This window comes from Rhinoderma darwinii, chromosome 1 (assembly GCF_050947455.1).
Source record: "Rhinoderma darwinii isolate aRhiDar2 chromosome 1, aRhiDar2.hap1, whole genome shotgun sequence".
NCBI classification, from domain to species: Eukaryota; Metazoa; Chordata; class Amphibia; order Anura; family Rhinodermatidae; genus Rhinoderma; species Rhinoderma darwinii.
This window is the reverse complement of record NC_134687.1, coordinates 580,392,351-580,418,252: the sequence shown is the minus strand read 5'-3', so window position 1 is coordinate 580,418,252 and position 25,902 is coordinate 580,392,351. Positions and strand designations below refer to the sequence as shown.

General features: G+C 43.8%; 1 protein-coding gene across 2 annotated transcripts in view; it reads right to left on the bottom strand.

The window, feature by feature from the left end:
- Nucleotides 1-1,577: 1,577 nt before the first annotated feature.
- The window catches only part of NNT (nicotinamide nucleotide transhydrogenase), a 122,757-nt gene continuing 98,432 nt past the window's right edge, over nt 1,578-25,902 (bottom strand). For both annotated transcript variants that reach the window (XM_075839676.1, XM_075839686.1), the window contains exons 20-22: nt 7,377-7,495; nt 7,157-7,272; nt 1,578-5,169 (exon numbers count right to left, since the gene is read on the bottom strand). In XM_075839676.1, coding sequence (XP_075695791.1) covers nt 5,020-5,169; nt 7,157-7,272; nt 7,377-7,495 — 385 coding nt within the window. In that variant the 3' untranslated portion in view covers nt 1,578-5,019. The remainder of the gene's footprint in view (nt 5,170-7,156; nt 7,273-7,376; nt 7,496-25,902) is intronic.

The following is a 25,902-nucleotide window of genomic DNA, read 5'->3' as shown; positions in this document are numbered from 1 at the left end:
CAGGTGGCAAGTAGGATGAGATCGTCCAGGGTAGATGGCAAATCGTGAGCTCGTCTTTAATCCCAGAAGGCAGTCCCTGCCAGAATATGGCCACCAAAGCCTCGTCGTTCCAAGTTAATTCAGCAGCCAGGGTACGCAACTGGATGGCATACTCGCCCATATATTTGTCTCCCTGGTTTTAGGGTCAGCAGGGATGCAGCAGCCAAAGAAACTCTCCCAGGTTCCTCAAAAATCAAGCGGAAAGTCCATAAGAAGCACTGCAAGTCACGGGTCTCTGATGTTCCCACAGAGGATTAGCCCATGCCAGGGCTTTGCCAGTAAGGAGAGAGATGATGAAGGCGATCCTGACGTCATCAGAAAAGAAGGCCCTGGCATGTAGTCTGAAGTGGATCTGGCACGGATTCAGAAATCCCCTGCAGTTCCTCGTGTCTCTGTCATTACGAGGTGGTAGCGGCAAGAAGCACAGAGGATCGGCACTGGTACGGACAGGAAGTGTAGCAGGAGGAAATGTGTGCGTTGAGGACTGTGGTTGGAGCAAGCAGCCGATGAGAAATCCCTGGCCCTTTCAGACCGGGCACGAGCATGCGTGCACACCCTACGGGACTAAGCGGACCGGAGCGTAAGTGTGCGCTGGAGTCTCCTAGGAAGTAGATGCGAGCCAGTGCTCACTGATCCATGGTAGCGGGCGTCGGGTAGTGAGTAAACCCGACGGAACGCGGCCATGGACACTACAGGTATCGGGTGGTATAGAGTGTGACGAAATTCAGATGTAAAGCTACTCAAGACTTTATCAGCATTTACAACATTTTAAAAATATATATTTTTGCATGGAAAGAAGTGGAGTTTAATCAACAATGATTATTTTATGTTCCTCATTTATCGCCCAAGCGTAGCCATTCCAGAAGTACTTTTCTTCCTGAACATCCAGCTTAGTCTGAATACATTCAGTTTATCATGATACACGGAAGCACCTTCTGAATTACACTTGGATCATTGATCATGCTGTATTCCCATCATCTCATCTTAATCTCCCCTACCCCAAAGGTTTATGATCAGTCATTAACTAATTGCTATCGCCGCTCAATTACAACTCTTCAATCCAATACTTCTCTCGTGCTGCACCTATACTTTAGGACGCTCTGCATTAAAATTAGATTCATTTTTTACCTTCACAGCTTTATATAGCATTCTTTGAAAACACCTCCAAAAATTGCACAGAAGTTAGGAACATGGGCCATGGTCTCCAAACGCTTTGCTTTGATCTCTTGTCCAATAAATTCTCACTAAATTCTCCTAATCGTTAACTGTCCACATTCCATTTTATAAGACAGTGGGCACAAATACTAAATGGTTAAATAGCTCATACAGCATCAATTAAAGCCCATCCAATGGCCAGCCAAACCAGCACAGAAGAAACGTGGGTTACACATTAAACCTTTTTTGGCTGATACAAGGAGCATCATATCAGAATGTAAAAATCTGTAATCCACAGGCGTTTTTGATTTGTCATCATTCAAGAACAAACGCTCTTCCACTCTTCATACATAGAAAGCTATGAAAATTAAAGCAGCAGCAAATTAATTTTGCTTCTTTATTGAATCTCATAATGAGGATACATTTATTAAACAGATGTTAAATTATAATTTTTATTGCTGGTACAAAAAAAACAAAACAGGCGTTTAGGGGTCACCATCACGTCAGTTATTCATTCTGATCTGGCACGTTAAACCTGAATTCACTTAAAACTCTGAATACCAAAACCAGTGTGAGCTCTGAAACAAACTATAAAATATAATTTAATGACTATGAAAAAAATATGTTGTGGAAGCAGCGATTAGTCAAGTCACTAGAAACTAGGCGCCAGCTGTATCGTGCTCGGTCTTGCAATGAGGTCACTACTTTCAGGTGTGCAGAGCTGAAGCCTGTAAGCACACAACCTGTTGTCTCATCAACTTCTCATTTCAGAGAGAACATTTTGTAATTTCTTTAGAAAATATGGTGCTACTACCCTCCAAAATCCATGCCAAATTGGGTATCCTGGTTTGCCTTTATTAAATGCGCTTGACTGAAGGCTTTTTTAATCTTCAACATTTCTGCCTATACTATGTGCAGAAGAATACTTGCCACATTAGTAATGTTTCACCATTATTATAGAGAAAATGCTTTATTCCATGCTCCCTGTAAGAAAAACCACCTGAGTTTCTAGAAATATGCATTAGAATTGTAAAATAACAGTCATATATAAAGTGCTTTCCAAAAGCTTCTACAACGGCGTATAGACGTCCTGATGAAAACTCCTGTAAACTGTTTCCTGGAGTGGACAACTACACAGTGGGGTTTCCAGGCTTGCCAGAAACTGGAAACATTTGCCTGCGACTGTACTGCACCCGACTCCTATTACTAAGGCAGTCATTGAGGTAGTGTTATCAGTGAAAGCCTACTCCATCGGTGCTTCTTCACATGATTTTGTTCATGTGGATCTTTATCAAAACCATACTTTCAGATCAGGGTTTGTTCGATTACATCTAAATGCAGCAAAATAACCAAAACCGAAGAGTCTAATGCTAAAAGTGACGCACAATACACGACTGCTGTCATTTGCTATTTGAAATAATATTTTACCATTATGGAACAATCTCGTCCCTATAATGTGGTCTTCCCTCAACCATTTGCTAATCATTACATACGCCTGCACTCATTCCCTTGCATGAAACCAGCCATTACAGGGCAACTAAAAACTTTTAAAAAACACTTTTGGACATGTCATAGTGATATGTCCGAAGTTTTGAATGGTGGGGTCCAAGCACAGAGACTCCCATCGATCACTAAAACAAAGCAGCAGAGGTGCCTGGGTGAGAGCTGCGCTGCTTAGTTTCGGATTGGCTATCCTTGGAAAGCCGAGCGAGCGGTGTACGAATTCATAGACTTTCTATTGAGCCCACACACCACTACGAGGAAAGCCGATCAGAAACAAAGCAGCACATCACTTACCCAAACGCTTCTGCCACTTTGCTTTAGCAATCAGTGGGGGTCTCAGTGCTCAGACCCCCACAAATCAAAACTTCTGACATCACAGACATGTCAAGTTTTTTTTTTAAAGTTCAGACTTCTATGAAAGTAATAAAAATTAAATCAATAATGATTCTTAATATGTGAACTGTAGAATCCTCCACTCCAGCCCTTCCTTTCTAAAGAACGCAACAAACCAGTAACTTTCAATATCCTACCATTAGTGCTTACTTGATGAGCGGATCATGCGCAGTTTTGATGTGACATTAAATTTGTGAAGTTGTAATATTATATTTGACTATAAAAAAAAATTCTAGGAAGGTGAATATTCTACTGCTCCAATTGGCTGCAGACATGTCATGTAGCCCTAAATAACTGGTCATATGATTGTCTAGGCCTTTATCTCAATTCACAAAAACATTCATTACAATATTTTTCTGGCTCCTGAACCTTCACACCTTTGTCTGGCTAGTTTTTTTGTCAAAATTTCCAAGAATTCTTGTGCAATCTTCTCATGCTTTCTGATGTTTAATGAAATGGGTCTAGAACAAGTCTGTGTAGACTGTGTCCTGTACTAAAAACAGGATTACAGTATGGGGCAGTGTTCCCACGGAGAGGCAGGGACTTCTAGCATTATAGAGAACTACGACGCCCAGCTCCCTGAACTGTGGTCTGTTCGGGAAATACGGCCGACACATGGTCATCTAAATAAGGCCCAACAGACTCAAACAAAGGTATGCAGGACAAAACTATGTGTATGCAGGTACAGTAGTGGAGATCGGCTTCTGTGTAAAGGCACAGAAATATAACAATGCTCCTACTACCTACAGCCGGGTCTTTACATGTGCAGGATAGCTAGAGAAGGGTTCCCAAAAGGTCGGGTTGGATTTGCTTTACCGGGGATGTCGAGGGTTAGAAAAACAGGATTTGCCTTCTTTCCAGATACCGACCCACTCTTGTTCAGAGGTAGTTTTTGGTATTTCAACTCAGACCTAATTACAAAATGATGCGTTAACTGCGATACAAGACACAACCTAAGGACAGCAGTGCCGTAGTATCTAGTAAACCCGCTTTAATAACCCCAGCCAGTCTCTTTAAATATAGCTATAGTAAGGTTCACATACCACCGTATGAACACTGCTGCAGAATTTACTCTGTGATGTAACCCACAATCTGCCTGGTAGGCTGTACAAAATTACCTACATGGTAGTCATGTGAACAGATGAGTAATATCATCATGGTCGGGAACCTGTGAAGGGCATATGTACATTTTATTAATCCTAGTGAATATTGGAACACAAATAAATATTCAGCTATTCAACCTCACTCATAATCCAATGTTACCAATGGCGGATAATGTCAGTTTGGCAAGTATGTTTGTGCAGGGGGCTAAAATGAATACATCAGGGTTCTATGAGACCTTTGTAAAACTTGTAGTACTAATGAAGCACCTTTCATAATCTAATAGTATAATTTAGGATTGCAAACAATATAGACACGTAGAGACTGAAATTTTAAAATACAAGACAACCTACTTTTTGATTTAGTTACCAGTAAAATAGTTTAAGTAATATTGTATTAATTCACATCGATGTCTCTAACATCCGACCACATTCAACATCATCATCTTGTGCCACTTAAGATTTTATTTAAAGGGACCAATACAGTTAACCAAAATGAAGAAATCCTTGTGATTGGGCTCCAATCTTCACATTATCAAAGTACAATGCATTATTGTTAAGAAAGGTCGTATGCTACAATTAGAAATCTATAAAACATTGATTGCTTTCATGTACAATAGTGAAAGGTTTCTTTCCCTTGGCTCATGCAAAAACTGGTATAAAGGACTAAAAATACCAAATCCAATTTTCTGTTTTAGCCATAAAATTACCGGTCTCAGCCTATAGCTACCAAGTTCTATTACAAAAAGAAAAAATAGGTGGTTCTCAAATCAGATAACACTGGCCGGTAGAGCTTTTGATAAAAACAACGAAAGATCATGAGGAGCTCCTATTTCTGCAACGACTCTCGCACTTTGGACTGCAGAGCATCACAGGTCTTCTTGGCATCACCCAACAACATGGCAGTATTGGGCTTGTAGAAGATGGGATTGTCAACAGCAGCATAACCAACACCCAGTGACCTCTTCATGACAATGACCTAGACAACGGAAAAAAAAAAAAAAAAAAAGACGCAAAAGTTAAAAGGATTTGTCGGAGGTCAGAAAACCATTTGAAAATGTTTTTTTTTTTACTTGATCATTTTTAGGTCAAGAGAGGGAGGGTGTCACCCATTTAGGACCCTCATCGATTAACCAGAGTGCTTTCTGTAGCTGCTCTCCACTGTTCCCTTTGTTGGATCTGGCATGCGGTCAATGAATAACACAGAAAGCCCATGGAGTTCTAAGGAAACTGTGTAACGCTACATTTCTTTTGCGGTGGGGCTGCAGGGGAAGTGAACGCTTGCGGTCTGTTTCCCCACAGCCAAACCTGATCGCTGGGGGTCCCAACAGCAGAACATTAGTTCATCAACTTATTGTCAGAGGTTCCTTCTAACAAAGAAGGGACTGTCCAAAACGTACAACCCCATTAACTTGAAGAATGCCAAATCCAACTTCAAATTTCCTTTGCCATCAAGGCAGCAGGTGGGCAAGTAGACATTTTAAATGGTGAAACATTGCTTGGTTTCACTATATTTCTACAGAACAATTATGTTACAGTATAAAAAAATATTTTTTTATCCTCCCTATGGAATTTTTGGATCAAATTAGAGTGCACCTTTGTATGGCCCAACTTGAATTTGGACTGTAGCCACACACGGATAGCCATGTAGTTGTGAAATTATGTGTCATCCAGACTAAGGCTAGATGTAGACTTTGCCCGCGACACAGGTCTCACAAACAAAGAACGCTGTGTTACTCTGCGTGCATCGCAGGAAATTAAAGTCATTGTGGATGCTTTGTGACTCACAGGTTGCATCGACCAGACAGACGGAAACAACCCAGCGGTTTCTTGCGACTGTCAGGTTGTGGCAACCCACAGGTCACCCGATTGACTTTCATTACCAGCGACCTTTGGCCGCACAACTCGTGTCACATTTAAAGAGGCTCTGTCACCAGATTTTGCAAACCCTATCTGCTATTGCAGCAGATCGGCGCTGCAATGGAGATTACAGTAACGTTTTTATTTTAAAACAACGAGCATTTTTGGACAAGTTATGACCATTTTTGTATTTATGCAAATGAGGCTTGCAAAAGTACAACTGGGCGTGTTTACAGTAAAAGTCCAACTGGGCGTGTATTGTGTGTACATCGGGGCGTTTTTACTTCTTTTACTAGCTGGGTGTTCTGACGAGAAGTATCATCCACTTCTCTTCAGAACGCCCAGCTTCTGGCAGTGCAGACACACAGCGTGTTCTCGAGAGATCACGCTGTGACGTCACTCACTTCCTGCCCCAGGTCCTGCATCGTGTCGGCCACATCGGCACCAGAGGCAACAGTTGATTCTGCAGCAGCATCAGTGTTTGCAGGTAAGTAGCTACATCGACTTACCTGCAAACGCCAATGCTGCTGCAGAATCAACTGTAGCCTCTGGTGCCGATGTGTCCTTGCTCGTCCGACACGATGCAGGACCTGGGGCAGGAAGTGAGTGACGTCACAGCGTGATCTCTCGAGAACACGCTGTGTCTGTGCACTGCCAGAAGCTGGGCGTTCTGAAGAGAAGTGGATGATACTTCTCGTCAGAACGCCCAGCTAGTAAAAGAAGTAAAAACGCCCCGATGTAACGAACACAATACACGCCCAGCTGGACTTTAGAAAGCCTCATTTGCATAAATACAAAAATGGTCATAACTTGGCCAAAAATGCTCGTTTTTTAAAAATAAAAACGTTACTCATCTACATTGCAGCGCCGATCTGCTGCAATAGCAGATAGGGGTTGCAAAATCTGGTGACAGAGCCTCTTTAAATGAAACCCTAGGGAGGAAACGAGCATCATAACTTATAACACATAGCTGATAGGCTCACATAAATAAATCAAAACTACAAGGGCAAAAGGACTTGCACATGGCCAGAAAGACTAAAGTCCTTAAGATACTAATTTCTCACGATAAAGCGAACACGAAACTAGTTTGTGACTATGGTCCATACCTGCTTAGATTTCCACACTTCCAGGACGGGCATACCAGCGATGATAGAGTTGGGGTCCTCTTGAGCTGCAGAGTTAACTGTGTCATTGGCACCAATCACAAGGACCAGATCAGTTTCTAGAAAGAAAAAAAAAGGGAATATATCCAATCCACAGCAGTGATCATGTCGTACGTCATAACTGGCTAGGGGCAATCAAAGTGTATGGGCTCAGCCTTCTTACCACGAAAGTCTTCATTGATCTCATCCATCTCCAGTACAATATCATAGGGCACACCAGCTTCAGCTAGAAGTACATTCAATTGGCCAGGCATACGTCCTGCCACTGGGTGGATACCAAACCTACAAAACAGCACGATTATCATCAGGACCAAGATGTCCATGGCAGAGACACAGCATAAAACATACATGAAATAAAAAATGGGAAATAGAAATCATTGCTAAAAAAAACCCAGACCGTACGCACACGGGGCCCCGTAGAGAGGCACACAGAGTCACTTTGGCTCCTTAATATGGGAGTTCTAGGCATTCTATGGCACCGTCTTATTGAGGTTATAGGGAGACTCTCCACAATATAGGATCTGATAGAATTTTACATTCATATGGAATCCGACCTCTCTATGAAATTAAGACACACAGGAGATACAGTAGGGCCCCATAGACTTCTTGCTCTGTATAACCAATAGTTACACATGAGACCTTACATTTATACTGGCTGGTACTGGAAAAGGAGTTAGATTATTTAGTCTCTCCCCATTTCACACAGCCACAAATTTTTAAAATTTTTATTTTTTTTTAAATCTCAAGAATTACTTTTATAGTAATATAGGACAATTTTGACAACTTTCATATGCACACCGGAAACATAACCCAAAGCATCACTGCTAAAATAAGTCTTACTGGGTACAAAGCTGCAACCACAAACCCCATGTCAGGCATAAAATATACACATTACACAGAAAACAGGAGGATGGAATATATTAAGCCTTGACAAGATCAGAAATATGGATGTAAAGAAAGCTTGAGGAAGGATTAGATCATATATACAAGACAAGGTGAAAAGTAGTTATTGGATATACAAAATTAAAACCGATCGTGCTACTTTCATTGACCACATCATCTGCTTTTCTCATCAGCCAAAAATCCAACACGTTCTGTTTAGGAATTATACATGTTACAATCAGCTCCTTAAACAAATGTATAAAACATTTCCAAAAATACACATACATTATCCACCAGCTAAAGAAATCACTTACTTACTCCACGCTCTTCCCTCCAAACTGATATTATAACGTTCGGCAAATATTTCTCTCTCTGGTTCATCACACATGATTGTGAACATACATCTTAACATTAGGTGTAACAGTAAATAATAAGTGAAGGCCCTAGCCGCGCAGATCGCTTGTAAATGAGAGAATATCCACAAAGGATTGCAAACACCATGGCATTTGCGAGAAGCTCTACCTAGTCTACAGCTGATACTTGAGCTGATGGGCAGACTGGAGATGCCATCAATACCAGGAGGGGCCTTTTAAAATGCATATGAAAAAAAAAAAAAAGTACACCACACATTCTTCCTGTAGTTCTGGCCAAATATACATTGTGTAATCCCAGGGGTTCAGGAAGCGGAAACCACTCACTAACGTTTAAAGCCCGTGCACTGCACGGGTGGTGGGCAGATGCAGTGGCGTCGCTTGCACCGGAGGGGGCTTCTGCGCGGCCCGACCCACGGGGGGCTGTGCGACACTACTTACCGGGGGGGGGGGGCTGTGCGACACTACTTACCGGGGGGGGGGGCTGTGCGACACTACCTACGGGGGGGGCTGTGCGACACTACCTACGGGGGTGGGGGGGTGCTGTGCGACACTACCTACGGGGGAGGGGGGCTGTGCGACACTACCTACGGGGGGAGGGGGGCTGTGCGACACTACCTACGGGGGAGGGGGGCTGCGCGACACTACCTACGGGAGGGGGGCTGCGCGACACTACCTACGGGAGGGGGCTGCGCGACACTACCTACGGGAGGGGGGCTGTGCGACACTACCTACGGGAGGGGGGCTGTGCGACACTACCTACGGGAGGGGGGCTGTGCGACACTACCTACGGGAGGGGGGCTGCGCGACACTACCTACGGGAGGGGGACTGCGCGACACTACCTACGGGAGGGGGGCTGTGCGACACTACCTACGGGGGGTGGCTGTGCGACACTACCTACGGGGGGTGGCTGTGCGGCACTACCTACAAGGGGGGGGTCTGAGCGGCACGATCTGCATCGTTCGTGGCATTAAATGGAGTGTTTGATGCATTTTTTTTAGTGGCAGATGAATGTCTATGGTAATATATAATGCACTACACAACTGTGGTTCGATTTGTGACGTTTGTGAAAAAAAAAAACGCCAATGATCAGAAAATGGACTAAAAAAAAAAAAAAAAAAAAAAAGGCAGCATGCTCTGGGTAAGGCGTTTCCCCCATAGGCTTTTCCATAGAATTAACTTTTTTTTTTTTTAGAAACAATTTTGGTGCAGAAAAAAAAATTGACATGAAAATTTCTGAAGGCCAGACCATCAATTTTAATAACCTGGATAACCCCTTCGAGGCCTCAGAATTTTTCAGGAAACCTAAACGGCATGAAAATACTAGAGTTATTAAAATGCCACTTGCGTTTTTAAGGCATTTTTAGTTGCATTTTTCATCTAGTGTCAATTTTGTACATGCATTTTTTTGTAGGGTTTTTAACGTCCTATAAAGAAGCCTATGGGAAAACACCATAAAAAAGAAAAAAAAAAAACGCCATACCCAGAACATGCTGCATTTGGAGGAAACAAAACAAACTACTGACCACAACATTTTCCCAGATCACAAACCAAAACGCAGTTTTGTGTAGTGAACTTGATATTTTGCTATAGACTTTAATGTAACATCTATACACACTAAAAAAACCCGCACAAAAACATAGCAAAACAGTGTGAATCCAGCCTAAAGGGGTTGTACAGGATTAGAAAAAACATTTGTCCAAAAGCAGTTCTGTGCCTATCCACAGATTGTGTGTGGTTTTGCAGCTCAGCAAGATTCACTTGTATGGATAGGAGCTGCAATACCAGACAGAACCTAAGGACAGGTGTGGTGCTGTTTCTGGAAGCAGCAGCTATGTATTTCTAAGGCCTCATTTACACGAGCGTGTGCGTTTTGCGCGCGCAAAAAAACGCTGCGTTTTGCGTGCGCAAAAGGCAATTGACAGCTCCGTGTGTCATCCGTGTATGATGCGCGGCTGCGTGATTTTCGCGCAGCCGCCATCATAGAGATGAGGCTAGTCGACGCCCGTCACTGTCCAAGGTGCTGAAAGAGCTAACTGATCGGCAGTAACTCTTTCAGCACCCTCGACAGTGAATGCCGAACACAATATACACCAACCTGTGAATAAAAAAAGACTTTCATACTTACCAAGAACTTCCTGCTTCCCCCAGTCCGGGCTCTCGGCCGTTGCCTTGGTGACGCGTCCCTCTCTTGTCATCCGGCCCCACCTCCCAGGATGACGCCGCAGTCCATGAGACCGCTGCAGCCTGTGATTGGCTGCAGCCTGTGCTTGGCCTGTGATTGGCTGCAGCTGTCACTTTGACTGAACTGTCATCCCGGGAGGTCGGACCGGAGTTATCGGTAAGTCAGAACGTCTTTTTTTTTTTACAGGTTCATGGATTTTCGGAGCGGAAGTCACTGTCCATGGTGCTGAACCAGTTTAACGCTTTCAGCACCGTGGACAGTGACTGTCTCCTGACGTCGCGTACCCGAACATTTTTTACCGGTTTCGGTCAAAACGAGTTTGGCCGAACCCGGTGAAGTTCGGTGCGCTCATCTCGAATTTGACACTCCGTTTGGATGTTTGTAAACAGAAAAGCACGTGGTGCTTTTCTGTTTACATTCAGGAGTTTGACAGCTCTTGCGCGAATCACGCAGTTCGCACGGAAGTGCTTCCGTGCGGCATGCGTGGTTTTCACGCACCCATTGACTTCAATGGGTGCGTGAGTGCGCGAAAAACGCACGATTATAGAACATGTCGTGAGTTTTTTTCTGCGCACACGCGCTGAGCGCAATTCACGCATCGTCTAAACTGCCCCATTGACTAATATAGGTGCGTACGACATGCGTGCGTCGCACGCGCGTATAATACGTTCGTGTAAATGAGGCCTAATTCTGTATAACCCCTTTCAGGGCTATATTTGATTTGGTTCTGAAGACCCAATATTTTGTTAAATCATGGAAAGAAATTCCCCATTGACCACCGTGTTCAATCTGTGTCAGTTCTTCAAGAATAGGCACAGATATAGAAGCTTTCCCGTCCAGTGTGGGGACCTTGCCAAGCAGCAGCACAGATCTCAGCTTCCTGGACTCATGTAATTATGAATTGGTGTGTATTATTTGGACACAAAACCACAAAAAAAAATGAAAATAAATAAAATGCGCAGGCAGTTCAAAATTTCTGAAGGAATTTCGGGTCAGTTCACACAGTTTCGACAACTTTGACGCGGAAACTGCGTCAGAAAACGTGCCAAAAAAGGTCTGAAAATGCCTCCCATTCATTTCAGTATTTTTCCCCGTGAGCGGAAAAAAACATCTCGCAGAAAAGAGAAGCGACATGCCCTATCTTCGGCCGTTTACGTCTCTGACCTCCCATTGACATCAATGGGAGGCAGAGAAAGCGTATTTCGCAGCGGTTTTGCCCGCGGCGCAAAACTGGCGCGAGCGAAAAACGCAGCAAACGGCATGCAGGCAGATCAAAATCTGCTTCAAAATTCCAAACGTGTGAACATGTTCTTGTGTTTCACTAACTGAACTTGATACATTTTTTGCCCAAATTAGTACAGGAAGGTGTTATAATGTACACATTTTGCTCACAGTGCACCATGGGGTTCACTTAGAACAAAAAAAAAAAAATGTACGGCAACATACCAAAGTCACTTATGGATACGCCATTTCATTACAAGTGTTTTTTGCCCTTATTTTGTATTCCATTTATTCCCCCTCAACTCATATTGAGAAAAAAAGCCAATGAGAGATGCCAAACCTTCTGCCCATATTGTTAAATAATTTGAATTTTTCCATTATCTCAGAGAAATAGCATAAAAAGTATTTCGTGTACAGACGTCATGTATAATGTACACATCATTTTCATAACCCTGCCGTCCTGCAATTGATGCAAGGAATGGAAGAAGAGGGAATAATCCAAATGAAAGAAACATGTAAACAATGTTCATGAATCACAAGAGAATTCTAGCAAGTAATTGTTAAAATGTGCCTGTAATTACAACACAATGCCATATAACAGCAACACAAGGCCTCACACTCCTAACCGCTCCGCATGAGGTCTAAACTAAATTAGTCCAGACTGCACTTCTCACTGACACTGAAATACGGAGACACGTCAGCCGCACCGTGCCCAAATATATCCAACGACACCAGATCCTACACACGTCCTAGGGGTGGTCACATAGAGAGGTGTGTGAAATTATGTGACCCCATGAGACTATTTCCTGCTGAAGTATATGATGGAGTGAAGCGATGGGTAGAAGCCCCTTCTCTCTAGTGGTGCTGCTGGTCTGCATGGGAAAGTGCTGCGCTACACTGCTCCACTTTGAGCAAACACTTTGATTTTAATGTGAAGGACCACATAAAACTTGTCCCTGCAAGTTTCCTGTTAAAGGTGTACCTATATTATGATCATCCCTTAACTAGTGATATTATATAATGCAGAACTATAGAATAATAGCGTAAAAAAGCACATGTACAAAAACAAGTTGAAGAAAAAGTCAAATACAGAACTGAAGAAAGAACCTAAGGCACAAGGCTAGAAGTTGTATAGGCCAACTGTAGTCTGTTAATTGACATGGAAATAAAAGGTTATTAGCCGATTTTAAAGAAGGGGGTATTTTTTTTTTCCCATTGATCGTTTAAACCGCTTAAGGCCAGGATCACAGTTTCGATGGCGTTTTTGGCTCAGGTTTTTGAGTCAAACCCAGAAGTGGATCCAAAAGGAAGGCAGGGTATATCGAAAAGACTGATGCGTCTCCTTTTTTTCTGTCCACTCAGTTTTTGGCTCCGTTTTTTTTTTGCTAAACAGTGTGATTCTGGCTTAAGGGTCTAATGAGAAAGACTTGGGCAGCTCGAGAGAAGTCCTATACTGTAATTTTACCTTCAGCCTCAAAGCCAGAGAGCCTCTATGCACAGCGAATGGAGAAGAGACAAAACAGTTATTTTTATGTGCTTAAGTATTTCAATAAATAAAATTGTCTACATTAGCCGAATCTCGTTGCACAGAAACTTTTCTTTATGAACTTTGAAGAGTACTGTGATACAGCAGCGCAGTAGGAACGAATATCAGAAGGGTTCTAACTAAGACACGGTGTGCCAGGATGTGCTTTTTATTTATTGCTCATGGCTTATCAAGCAGAACAAAAGCAGTTTGTGTATAGCACAAAGAATCCTTCACAGTGTAGGCCAAATCGGCAGTCTAGTCGAAGTCCAATTTTACTTATGATCAAGAGGACATCTCTCCATTCAAATGGCGAGCAAGATGTAGACAGACATCCATATAAATAGATATTACTGGCAATGTGTGAGGTTGGTACAGCTTGGCGTCTGGCTTTGTTTCCGAAATCTGGATCTTATTAAGACTTTGTACTTTCTTAATGAACTCTGAAAAAGGCATTTGTGGATGACATAAATCATTTGGCATATGTTGTGATCATGGCTAATGCTCAGAGGCTCGTCTGCTTTTTGGGCTCTCTCAGACGACCAAAGCTTTAGAAGGATGTTCTGGATGTGTTTGGAGAAATGTCATCTTTCAAAAAGTTCTAGACGTATAAAGAGATGAGCTTTATTTTAAGCATATGGAGGATAATTTTGAGCAGGAAGGAAGTAGTTCAAAAATAGAAAGAACAAAACGTCATCTAGATGTGTACATGAGTATTGATAAAGACAGGAGTACCGCAGAAAGAAGGGAACATGAAATAAGGAACTGCTAACCTCCTTTAATAGGGCATATGAATGTCAGAGGGAGTTTCAACGCTCAGAACCCTCCTCTAGTAGAGCTCTTACACACGACCAAGATCGGGCTGTGAAAAATGGTCAGTGTGTCGGCCGGATTTCCCAGCCGACCACGGTACAGGTGAACGGGACTCCTGGCATCATAGACATTTATGATGCTAGGAGTCTTTGCCTCCCCACGGAACTGCTGTTGCATACAGAACAAAGTTATACAGTACGGTGCATACAGAACGAAGTTACACAGTACGGAACAGTAGTTCCATGGGGAGGCAGAGACTCCTAGAACCAAATGTCTGATGCCAGGTGTCCCGTTCACCTGTACCGTGGTCAGGCCGAGAAATCCGGCTGACACACAGACCGTTTTTCACGGCCCGATCTCAGTCGTGTGCAAGAGCGGTTAGCCAGAGAGAGCCACTCTGTGAGAGCAAAGAGCCCCTGTGTCCTTGTATTACATGGACCCTATTTTTTGGAATGGCAACTGCAGCTTCCACTGGCAAACTCAGATGTTTGCTTATTTTGCCAGTGGAAGCTGCGTAGTAGTGCATAATTGACATTCCGACCAACTGGCATCCATGCATTGCCAGGCGCTGGCTCAGCGTATCGATTTATTGGTTCCAAACACAAAAAGTTTGTGTGTGATGAGACAACCCCTTTAAGACTGACCACCGTCTTTTGAAAGCAGGTGGTGCAGTTGCTTAGTCTACAGCGACGTCTTTTGGCGTCGCTGTAGAAGCGGTTGATGAGCACTCTTGTAACTTACTGCTCCTGAACTTAGAGCACCCTGCTAAATACAGCTGGGATCAGAAAACATTCAGACCCCAGCTGCTTAACCCTTTGATCGCCGTGGTCCGTGGCATGATCAAAGGGAACTCCCTCTTGCATCGCGTCACTGGAAATCCGTGACTATGTGTAGCATAGCATAGCAACAGCAGCCTGTGTCATAGTGATACAGTGTAATGTATTTGCATACAAGAGCATGTGAACACAGAAGTAAAAAATAAAACTTAATTATCCCTTAATGGGATAAAAAAAAAAATAATAATTTAACAAAGTCATTATTTTGCATTAAATAAATTGTATTGTCCATACATTACATAAAAACAAAAAACCTACACATATTAGGTATCTACACGACCGTAATAACCTGAAAAATTAACAGGTTATTTAGCGCGAAACATGAACAAAAAGAAAAGAAAAAACCACGTCAAAAATCCCTTTTTCCTATATTCACGCTGTAAAAATAAATCATATAAAACTTACACAGTGATTATTTTCCTACCCCCAAATCACAGAGACAAAATACAATTTCGCCCGTTTAAAACAAGGCCTCATACAGCCACGCCAATGAAAAAAAAAAAAAAAAAAAAAAAGAGAGTTATGGCTGCTGAAAGGCAGAGAGGCAAAAAAATAGAAAAATTTAGCTGGTGATTAAGGCCATTTCGGCCTTGTCATTAAGGTGTTAAGAGGGAAATTTCCCACAAGTTCTATATTTATATAATATACGTATTTTATAGTCTTCAACATTTATAATGAAACAACCTTGCAAGAGGTTGATTAAATATGGCCTATGTGTCTCTATTGTAACAGACATCAAACTTACTCTAAGTCTGATCCTGCAGTCACACTCCCTTCCATCTGTACCACACTTGTTGCTTATCAAACATACGTGAGCATTAGGCTGGGTTCACACACCCTATTTACGGACGTAATTCGGGCGTTTTCTTCAGACGTAAAATGGAGCCGTTTTCCATTGACTCCATGGAAAAACAGCTCCATTTACGTCCGTAATGGACGCAGCGAAAAGAGCCTCAACATGCCATTACGGCTGAAAATACGGAGCCGTTTTCTCCTGAAAACAGCCCCGTAATTTCAGCCGTAACGGACGCTGCCGTGTGAACATACCCTTAAAGGGAATGTGTCGCTAGAATTTTTTTTTTTTTTTTTTTAGTTAAACAATTATTTAAGTGATGACACATTGTTTTAATTTTTTCACAAGTCAGGAAATATTAGAAATTAGATTCTAAATTAGAACATTTCCATGTGCTGGTCACTAGAGGGAGCAGTTCCCAAAATTGTAGAATGGTCAATGTGGTACAGCAACCTCATTGCTTTATGCTGCAAATTTGGGGTAGACACACTCGCTCTAGTGTCCTCACACAATCCCCCCTCCATTATTCTGGCTAGTGCCAGGAGAAGGAGGGGGCTGAATCTTCAAACCTCCTACACTGTGTGCCGCCATTTTCTGAGCGAATGCAGTGTAGGAGGATTAGATACAGTGCTAATCAGACAGTATAACACGAACATAATACACACATCACATACACAAACATAACTTACCTGCTCCTATTTCTTGCGGCTTCGCTTCCTTGAACATATGGCCGGAAGTCGTCATTTGACTGTCCGGCAGCAGCTTCTGGTCCACATGAAAATGGCGCCGGATTTTGCTCTGCTAACGAGCTTTGTTTTGGTCTGTGTGGGAGCAGCGCATGCGCCGCTCCCACAGAGGCGGCGTACGCTGCAGTGAATGGAACGGCTCCCGTTCGCATTCTCTATGGGGATGTATGTGCCGTATTCCATCTCTGTATGTGTCGTTAATCGACACATCTAGAGATGAAAAAAAAATGGCAGCCCCCATAGAGAAGTAAAAGTAAGAAGAAAAAAAATAAGTAGAACACAAATAAATAAAATTTCTTTTAATATCATACTAAAAGCAATATTATAAAAAAATAAAAATAAATTCGTGACACCTTCCCTTTAAGTAGGAGATGGATAGAAGCATGACTGCAGGATCAGACTACACAACGTCTGTTTGTTGTCTGTTACCATGGAGATGCATAGGAGCTGTACATACAAAACCATAGAAAATGTATTAAATTAATAACTATTGAAAGTTTCTGCATTTTTTCTTTTAGTTGGCTGCAAAGGTGGACATAGCCTTTAAGCCCCTGCTGTGCAGTTTGCCAAAGCACTCTGGTTACAATAATATGTCACTGAATAGCCAGTTTTGTGTCCATAAAGGCTGAATTCGTCTTCCTTCCGAGCACAACATTTTTATAGCACAAGCAACAGATATGTCCTCCCGAAACTTTTTTGGGAATTGTGTTAAGATATACAATGTTGTGATACCAATTCAATACAATATTGCGCCACGCAGTTAAAAAAATAAAAAAATCATTAGGTTAACTTATAAAAAAATGTAACCCGCAAGTCTAAAAAAAAAAAAAAGCTACATCTCGGAATGGTGGGGTTTAGAGAGAAGTTAAGGGAGGACACATCTGTAGATAACTTACACAGGAAATATCCCCAATTTTCAAAGCGATAAAAAAAAGAGAAATTACCATAAACTTTTTTCAAACCTCAAGGCAAAAATGACAGTCTAAAAAGTTGTAGATCCTTACAAAACGCTTTGTTGAATAAAAGGACTGTTTCTGGGCTCCCTGGTTCTTTCTGTGCCTTGTATGCTTTTAATATTCAAGTGATTTCCTGAAAGTTAAGTCCCTGGATTTTACTGTGAAATCCACTGTGCTAGGAACATAACAAGTTTATGTAACTAAAACCTTCCTAGATTTGCAAACACACCACAGATCTCTGGTGTCAGCTTTCTGAAGTTCAGATGATTAAGTAACACACGATTCTAGGAGATTTGTAAAGAACACCATTTGTGCAGAATAAAGTCTGCCAGTTTTAAAGTGATGATCATACAGAGCCCGTTAGATTTAACCCCTGGTTGATGGTCGTAATTCCAGGACATCGAGGGTCACAACACAGTTGTTTAAAAATTCCACCTTGAAATATTGAAGAATTGCTTTAACTCTAATTCCATAATACAGTATTATTTACATGAACGTGGGAGCATTGTGATGATGATGGAAAGGATTTTCATGGTAAAACTGAGTTCTCAATGGCTTCCCTGAACAGCAGTTTGCGAATGAGATCCAGACTATAGACGCCTTCAAAATTAAAAGAAACACCCAACAGATATACTCTAAGGCAGGGGTCTCAAGCACGCGGCCCGCGGGCCGCATGCGGCCCCTGGGGCTGTCATCTGCGGCCCGCGGGACACAGAGCTGCTAGTATCGGCTCTGCTGCGAGACTCTGGAATTCCCTGACATCGCTGTCCACATATGAACAGCGATGTCTGGGGCTTCCCCAGAGCCGGAGTCCCGAGCAGAGCGCTGGTGTCGGCTCTGCTCCGGGACTCTGTAGAATTCCCTGACATCGCTGCCCATATATGGACAGTGTCTCAGGGTCTTCCCCCAGAGGGGAGTCCCGGGCAGAGCGCTATTATCGGCTCTGCTCTGGGACTCTGGGGAAGCCTCTGACATCGCTGTCCATACATCGACAATGATGTCAGGGGCTTCCCCAGAGCAGGAGTCCCAGTGATGTCAGGAGCACAGCTGGAGTCCCAGGAAGAGCCTACTAGCGCTCTGCCTGGGACTCCAGCTCTGGGGCAGCCTCTACAGAGGGCACTGGGGCAGCCTCTACAGAGGGCACTGGGGCAGCCTCTACAGAGGGCACTGGGGCAGCCTCTACAGAGGGCACTGTGGCGTTATCTACAAGTGGGTGTGTGACAGTATCTGAAGAGGACACTGGCATTATCTAGGGGTGTGTTGCATTATCTACAGAGGGCACTGTGGCCTTATCTACAGAGGGCACTGTGGCCTTATCTACAGAGGGCACTGTGGCCTTATCTACAGAGGGCACTGTGGCCTTATCTACAGAGGGCACTGTGGCCTTATCTACAGAGGGCACTGTGGCCTTATCTACAGAGGGCACTGTGGCCTTATCTACAGAGGGCACTGTGGCCTTATCTACAGAGGGCACTGTGGCCTTATCTAGCGGTGTGTTGCCTTATCTACAGAGGGCACTGTGGCCTTATCTAGCGGTGTGTTGCATTATCCACAGAGGGCACTGCGGCAGCCTCCACAGAGGGCACTGCGGCAGCCTCCACAGAGGGCACTGCGGCAGCCTCCACAGAGGGCACTGCGGCAGCCTCCACAGAGGGCACTGCGGCAGCCTCCACAGAGGGCACTGCGGCAGCCTCCACAGAGGGCACTGCGGCAGCCTCCACAGAGGGCACTGTGGTGTTATCTACAAGTGGGTGTGTGACAGTATCTGAAGAGGACACTGGCATTATCTAGGGGTGTGTTGCATTATCTACAGAGGGCACTGTGGCCTTATCTACAGAGGGCACTGTGGCCTTATCTACAGAGGGCACTGTGGCCTTATCTACAGAGGGCACTGTGGCCTTATCTACAGAGGGCACTGTGGCCTTATCTACAGAGGGCACTGTGGCCTTATCTACAGAGGGCACTGTGGCCTTATCTACAGAGGGCACTGTGGCCTTATCTACAGAGGGCACTGTGGCCTTATCTACAGAGGGCACTGTGGCCTTATCTACAGAGGGCACTGTGGCCTTATCTAGCGGTGTGTTGCATTATCCACAGGGGGCACTGCGGCAGCATCCACAGGGGGCACTGCGGCAGCATCCACAGGGGGCACTGCGGCAGCATCCACAGGGGGCACTGCGGCAGCATCCACAGGGGGCACTGCGGCAGCATCCACAGGGGGCACTGCGGCAGCATCCACAGGGGGCACTGCGGCAGCATCCACAGGGGGCACTGCGGCAGCATCCACAGGGGGCACTGCGGCAGCATCCACAGGGGGCACTGCGGCAGCATCCACAGGGGGCACTGCGGCAGCATCCACAGGGGGCACTGCGGCAGCATCCACAGGGGGCACTGCGGCAGCATCCACAGGGGGCACTGCGGCAGCATCCACAGGGGGCACTGCGGCAGCATCCACAGAGGGCACTGCGGCAGCATCCACAGAGGGCACTGCGGCAGCATCCACAGAGGGCACTGCGGCAGCATCCACAGAGGGCACTGCGGCAGCATCCACAGAGGGCACTGCGGCAGCATCCACAGAGGGCACTGCGGCAGCATCCACAGAGGGCACTGCGGCAGCATCCACAGAGGGGCTGCCCAATCTTGACATGTGTGCTAACTGAGCCGCCGGACTGCATTTAGCGACACTTAAACTGGAAAGCTGGATTGTTGAAATAAGCACGTGGAGAAATATCTCAAATTTTAAACCTAGCGCTATTATTATAGTAATGTAGTATTATTATTCTAGTAATATAGTGTTATAGTAGTTCAAATAACTAATTGATTAACAATAATTTTGTATTGTATCAAATTTGAAAGTAATGCGGCCCGTCAACTTCCCATTTTTTCTATATGCGGCCCACTTACCCGGCCGAGTTTGAGACCCCTGCTCTAAGGGTATGTGCACACTACCTCTTTTCAGTCGTAATGGAGGCGTTTTACGCCTGAAAAGACGGCTCCAATATGTCTGCAAACATATGCCCATTGCCTGCAATGGGTCTTACGATGTTCTGTGCAGACGAGTTGTCATTTTACGCGTCGCTGTCAAAATACGGCGCGTAAAATGACAGCTCGTCAAAAGAAGTGCAGGACACTTCTTGGGACGTTTTTGGAGCAGTTTTCTCATAGACTATTGAAAACAGCTCCAATAACAGCCGTAAAAAAAAGCCGCGAAAAACGCGAGTTGCACAAAAAACTTCTGAAAATCAGGTGCTGTTTTCCCTTGAAAACCGCTCCGTATTTTCAAACGTATTTTGTTAATCATGTGAACATACCCTTACACCTAGTGCAGGGCCTTAAAGGGCAGTTTCTTTCTGTGTCATGCTCCGCACCCTCAGGACCTGTACTAGACATAGTCTATACGTTTTACTAGGAAAGTTTTTTTTAGCCTTCTGACGGACAGCAGGCAAGCTGTAGGGAATCTGAATTTCCCTGGTACGCCAGCAGTTGATGGGGATTGCCCCTGCAGCAAAAAAGAAAACGTTCAATAATCCAATTATATTCAGGGACTTATTTAACAGGTTTGTTCTCTTTTGACAATTCCCTCCATGGAAAAGAAGCTGATCATTGGGCGTCTTGCATGCTGGGACCCCAAGTGATCATGCTGGGTTCTACCACAGATTGCAGATGAAGTGTTCGATTTCCCTGCAGCGCTACCACAGGTAAAATCAAGAATTACATTCAGCTGTAGCCATCTTAAACTTGATTCTTAACGCCTTAAATACACAGTGGCTAGAAACGTTAACTTAACTTTCTCGATGACTTTTGCGATGCGATATATCACGCTGCAGCAAGTTATTAGAGTCAAGATCTTATTGATATCAATGGGCTGTCCTTAAGGCATGGATATCAAAGTGAGAATCATTCCTTACAGCTGTCCTCTGTTCTGGCTAATTGATACACTGTAGGTCCATATAGCGCATCATAAGCTATAACATTATTACTTGGCTGATATATACAGGCTAACAAAAATTCTATTTACTTGTAGTAATAATATTACCGCTGCTATTTTAGTGCTCTGAGTATTTCAAAGATTTAACTTTGCAACCATTACACCTGTACCTTAAATCATTGAGACCCAGCCGGTGGGGCACGTAGATATCATACACACACACACAACAGCAGCCTAGAACTGCATAGCATATTATGACCATAGTCAAACATAAAAACTAAGCATTTGCGTGTCGGAATCCGTCATAAGTCACAGAAAGTCCGATTGACAGATGGGAACGGTTTCTTGGCTAAGCAAGGGCATGACTAATTGATGACAGCCGTATGTCTGGGTTGGCATGGTGCCATATGGGGTGGGTGTGTGCAAGTGTGTGTCACAGCGTCTGGAAACTGAACAAGACCTGGTCCTGAGGCAGTGCAGATCTAGTGAAACCAAAAAAGGGGCAGCTGCAGTCAATGAACACCGTGGGAGCACCACAACATGATGAAAGACCTAGATTAAACAAGAGGTTCCTGTCGCGGTTACATAGTAATTGTATGAAATAAATCTGTATTTACAGTTTGCGGTAAACAGACAGGGCAGTTAGAAGTCATTTACAATGATTAGGTAGAGTTTAGACACATCTAGCTGCCAGAGTGACATAGGAAATCTTTGATCAGGTTTCCACTCTCCGCAGATCAAAGGGCACGCCAGACGTTGTTTGCATTCAATGTTTCATTGGCTATTCATTGCCACTTAGGGCTGTGCTGCTCAAGTGTCAAGCGAGTCAAGGGGAATCTGGACTGTTATCAGTTTAACAAATAGGTCTTCCGTTCGCTTCAAAACAAATGTTCATCCAAGTAGAATAAATTATGCATCCATACAAACGTATCAGGCATATCATGGATGGAAATGGTTAGGAATTATGTGCAGTGAAGGCAAAATATTAGGTGATGTGGATGACAACTTCAGCACACTTGTAAATAGCAACCGAAAACAAAAAAAGCTCATAGGAATGGTTCGGGGATGAGGAAGTATTTGATTGAACTACTTGTGAAAATAAAAGCAATTCTGATTACCATTCTGCTCTGTGTAAATATATGTATATATATGTATATCTCTATCTTACGGCCATAATTATGCGTACATCCGTTAAACGTTGGTGAAACTTTGATCTGCCCCTGTCAGTACTATTATGGTGAAGTGGAAGCGTCTAGGCGCAACAGTTCAGCCTTAAATGGTAAACCACACAAACTTAGAGTGGAGTCACCGAATGTTTAATCACGTGGCATGTAAAAATCTTCTATCCTCTGTAGTGAGTGATGTAACAAACTACCTCTGGAATTGACAACAGTACAAAAAGTTTGTCCCCAGAGCTTCATGACATGGGTTTCCATGGCCAAGCGGCCGCACATAAGCCTTACATCGCCAAGCGCCGGCTGGGGTGGTGTAAAGCAAGCACGCCGCCACTTGACTTTAGAGCAACGGAAATGTGATGTCTGGAGCAATCTGGCAGCCTGATGGAAGAATCTCTGTTTTGTGGATGCCAGGAGAACGCTATTTACCAGAATGCATAGTCCCTACCATAACGTTTGGTGGAGAGATAAGGGTCTGTGGCTGTTTTTCAGGGGCCCTTTATTTATAGAAAAGAATATTAATGCTACGGTATACAAAAGACAATTTAGACATTTCGTGCCCCTGTGCACAAGGCGAGGTCCATAAAGACATGGCGTGAGGAGTTTGGTATGGAGGAACTCGAGCAGCTGCACAGAGCCCGGACTTCAGCGTTTCAAATGATCCCAAAGGTGTACAATGGGGTTGATGTTACATAAGAAGATCTGACCTGCATTCAGTGCCTGATCTCAAAAATGCTTTTTTGGCTGATTGGGGACAAATTCCCACAGACACTCCAAATTTTGTGGAAAGCCTTCCTAAAAGAAAGAAGGCCGTTACAGCCACAAGTGAGTCAAACTCCATATTAACGCCCATGGCTTTGCAAAAATATGTCCAACAAGCTTATATAGACATTTTGTCCGGTTCGTGTACCAGAATAGGTTTGCTAAATTAATCTATATTTTGATCATTTTTAAAAACATTCATATAGTATCTACACCTGTCCCTACCTCCCCACTGATGCAGCTAAACCCTAGTCCAGGCCCTAATCATTTCTCACCTCGATCACTGTAAATCACTAAATCGGCAAACTGGCTCAATCCATCATGAATGTAGCAGTCAGGTTGATGTTCTCATCTTGTCTCTACCAACCTAATCATGCTCTTCGCTCAGCCAATGACCTACAACTCTCATCTTCCCTTTTTATATTCTCTAACTCCCATTCTTGGTGCTGCACCTATTCTAAGGAACTCATGGCCGCAGGCTATTAGGCCTGATTCACACGAGCGTTGCGCATCTCGGACGTGAAAAACTGCAGTTTTTCACGTCGGAGGTGCATCCGTGCTCAGTGCTGCGGGACGCGATGTCACGCATCCACCATAGTTGAGTCTATGGAGGGATTCGTGATGCGTGAAAAGATAGGACATGTCTTATTTTCGCACGGACCCTTCACACGGTCCGTTGAAACAACGGCCGTGTGACCGGCCACATTGAATTACATAGGTCTGTGGGACGGCCGCTGTTTCAACGCCCGTCCCACGGACGTTTAACACATTCGTGTGAATCAGGCCTTAGACTGGCTCCCTACATCCCCAATTTTAAGCTTGCTTTGAAAAGCAATTTCTTCAAGGAGGCTTATGTCACTACCTCAGACCTCCTCTTAGACTACTATGTAGCTAAATCTCTCATAATAGCGGTGCCTTAATTGGGCAGAGCTTAAAGCAGCCAACACTAAACACAGTAACCAAAAGGTGAGCAACACCCACGTAGTGGCTTGAACATACATTTTTTTTAGCCCTCAAATGGAATTAAACCTTAAAAGGGGTTTTCCCATAACCGATATTTATCATCTAATCACAGGACCCCCACTGATCTCGAGAATGGGCTTACTTTGCTGTCCTTGTGTACCCCATATGAATGGAGCAGTACTGAACATGCTCGACCACTGCTCCATTCACGTTCTATGGGGCTGCCTTTTGAAGCGTCATGGAAAATGAATAAAGTGGTGGTCGAGAATGCGCAGTACTGCTCCATTCATATGGGGTACACAAGGACAGCAAAGTAAGCCCATTCTCGAGATCAGTGGGGGTCCCAGCAGTCCGATCCCCACCAATCTTATATTTCTAAACATTATTTTAAAGGGGTTTATCCCCTAAATCAAACTGCTAATGGAGGTCAAACAACCAGAGGTGTGACCCCACACGCATTAATCATTTATGGCATACCCTACACCTCTAAGCTACAAATAGCAAGCACTAGTGGATGTCCCAATGTTGTAGAATATGCCTTGAAGAAAAATAATAAAATAAAAATGAAGATAATTAACAAGTGACAGCGTAAGTCGCTTCTTCATTATCATTACATTAACATGCTGCAATATTGTGAATCAGGGCACTGTAAAGTGACGCTCTAGAAATTCAATTTTAGCCGATTTGTACTTTTTAGACGAGTAATTAAAGGATATAGAATTAATCCACAGGCAGAAAAGACGGATGACCGTGAAGGAGAACAGAGCAGTTTGCCCTGAATGGGTTACATTTCTGTAAATAACCGACTCCTAAACAGATAAGAGAGCGGGTACTAAATGTATGAACTACAGCAGAGAGCCCGTGTCTGGAGACGTGTACATTAAGCGGACACTGCCAGTCGTACAAATGTTTCCTTTCACCAACAGTTAACATTAGATAAGCAGCTGGTCAAGGATGGTCCCGAAGGGATATCATTGGGAAGTGAGAGTGAAACAGGATGACTGCCAGGAAACATGAAATGTGTGGCACAGAACATTGCTGACAAGTTCCTCGACAGCAGCACATTCAGAAAGTCAGATTTAGCCCGGCACATGTTTTACTGTTTCCACTAAATGACAAAAATGTAATTGTGGCGAACATGGAAAGTTGTATCGAAGACAGACCATATGAGAAACTTCATTCTTTTACTTGGTTTCACGTGGAAAACACTTCGAACCCTACCACAAACTTACAGCTGTAAATCTGCCCTGTGACTCATTAACCTTCTTGTTTGGTTACTTTTGGCAGATCCTCCTGTCCCCCTGCTGCATGTTGTGTAAATCTTCACAGTGCGAGCCCTCTTTTTCTGTATTCAATGTGAACTATACTCTCAACAGGCAACCTATTACTTCCAAAAGGTGCAATGCTGGCTATATGCGTGAAGGTTCACTTCCGTCTGGACGAGTATTTAGGGCTGCACGTGGGGAAAAGGGCACACACAAATAACTTACCACAAGAAAAAATTATTTTTCTCTGCTCATAGTAAAGGCCAC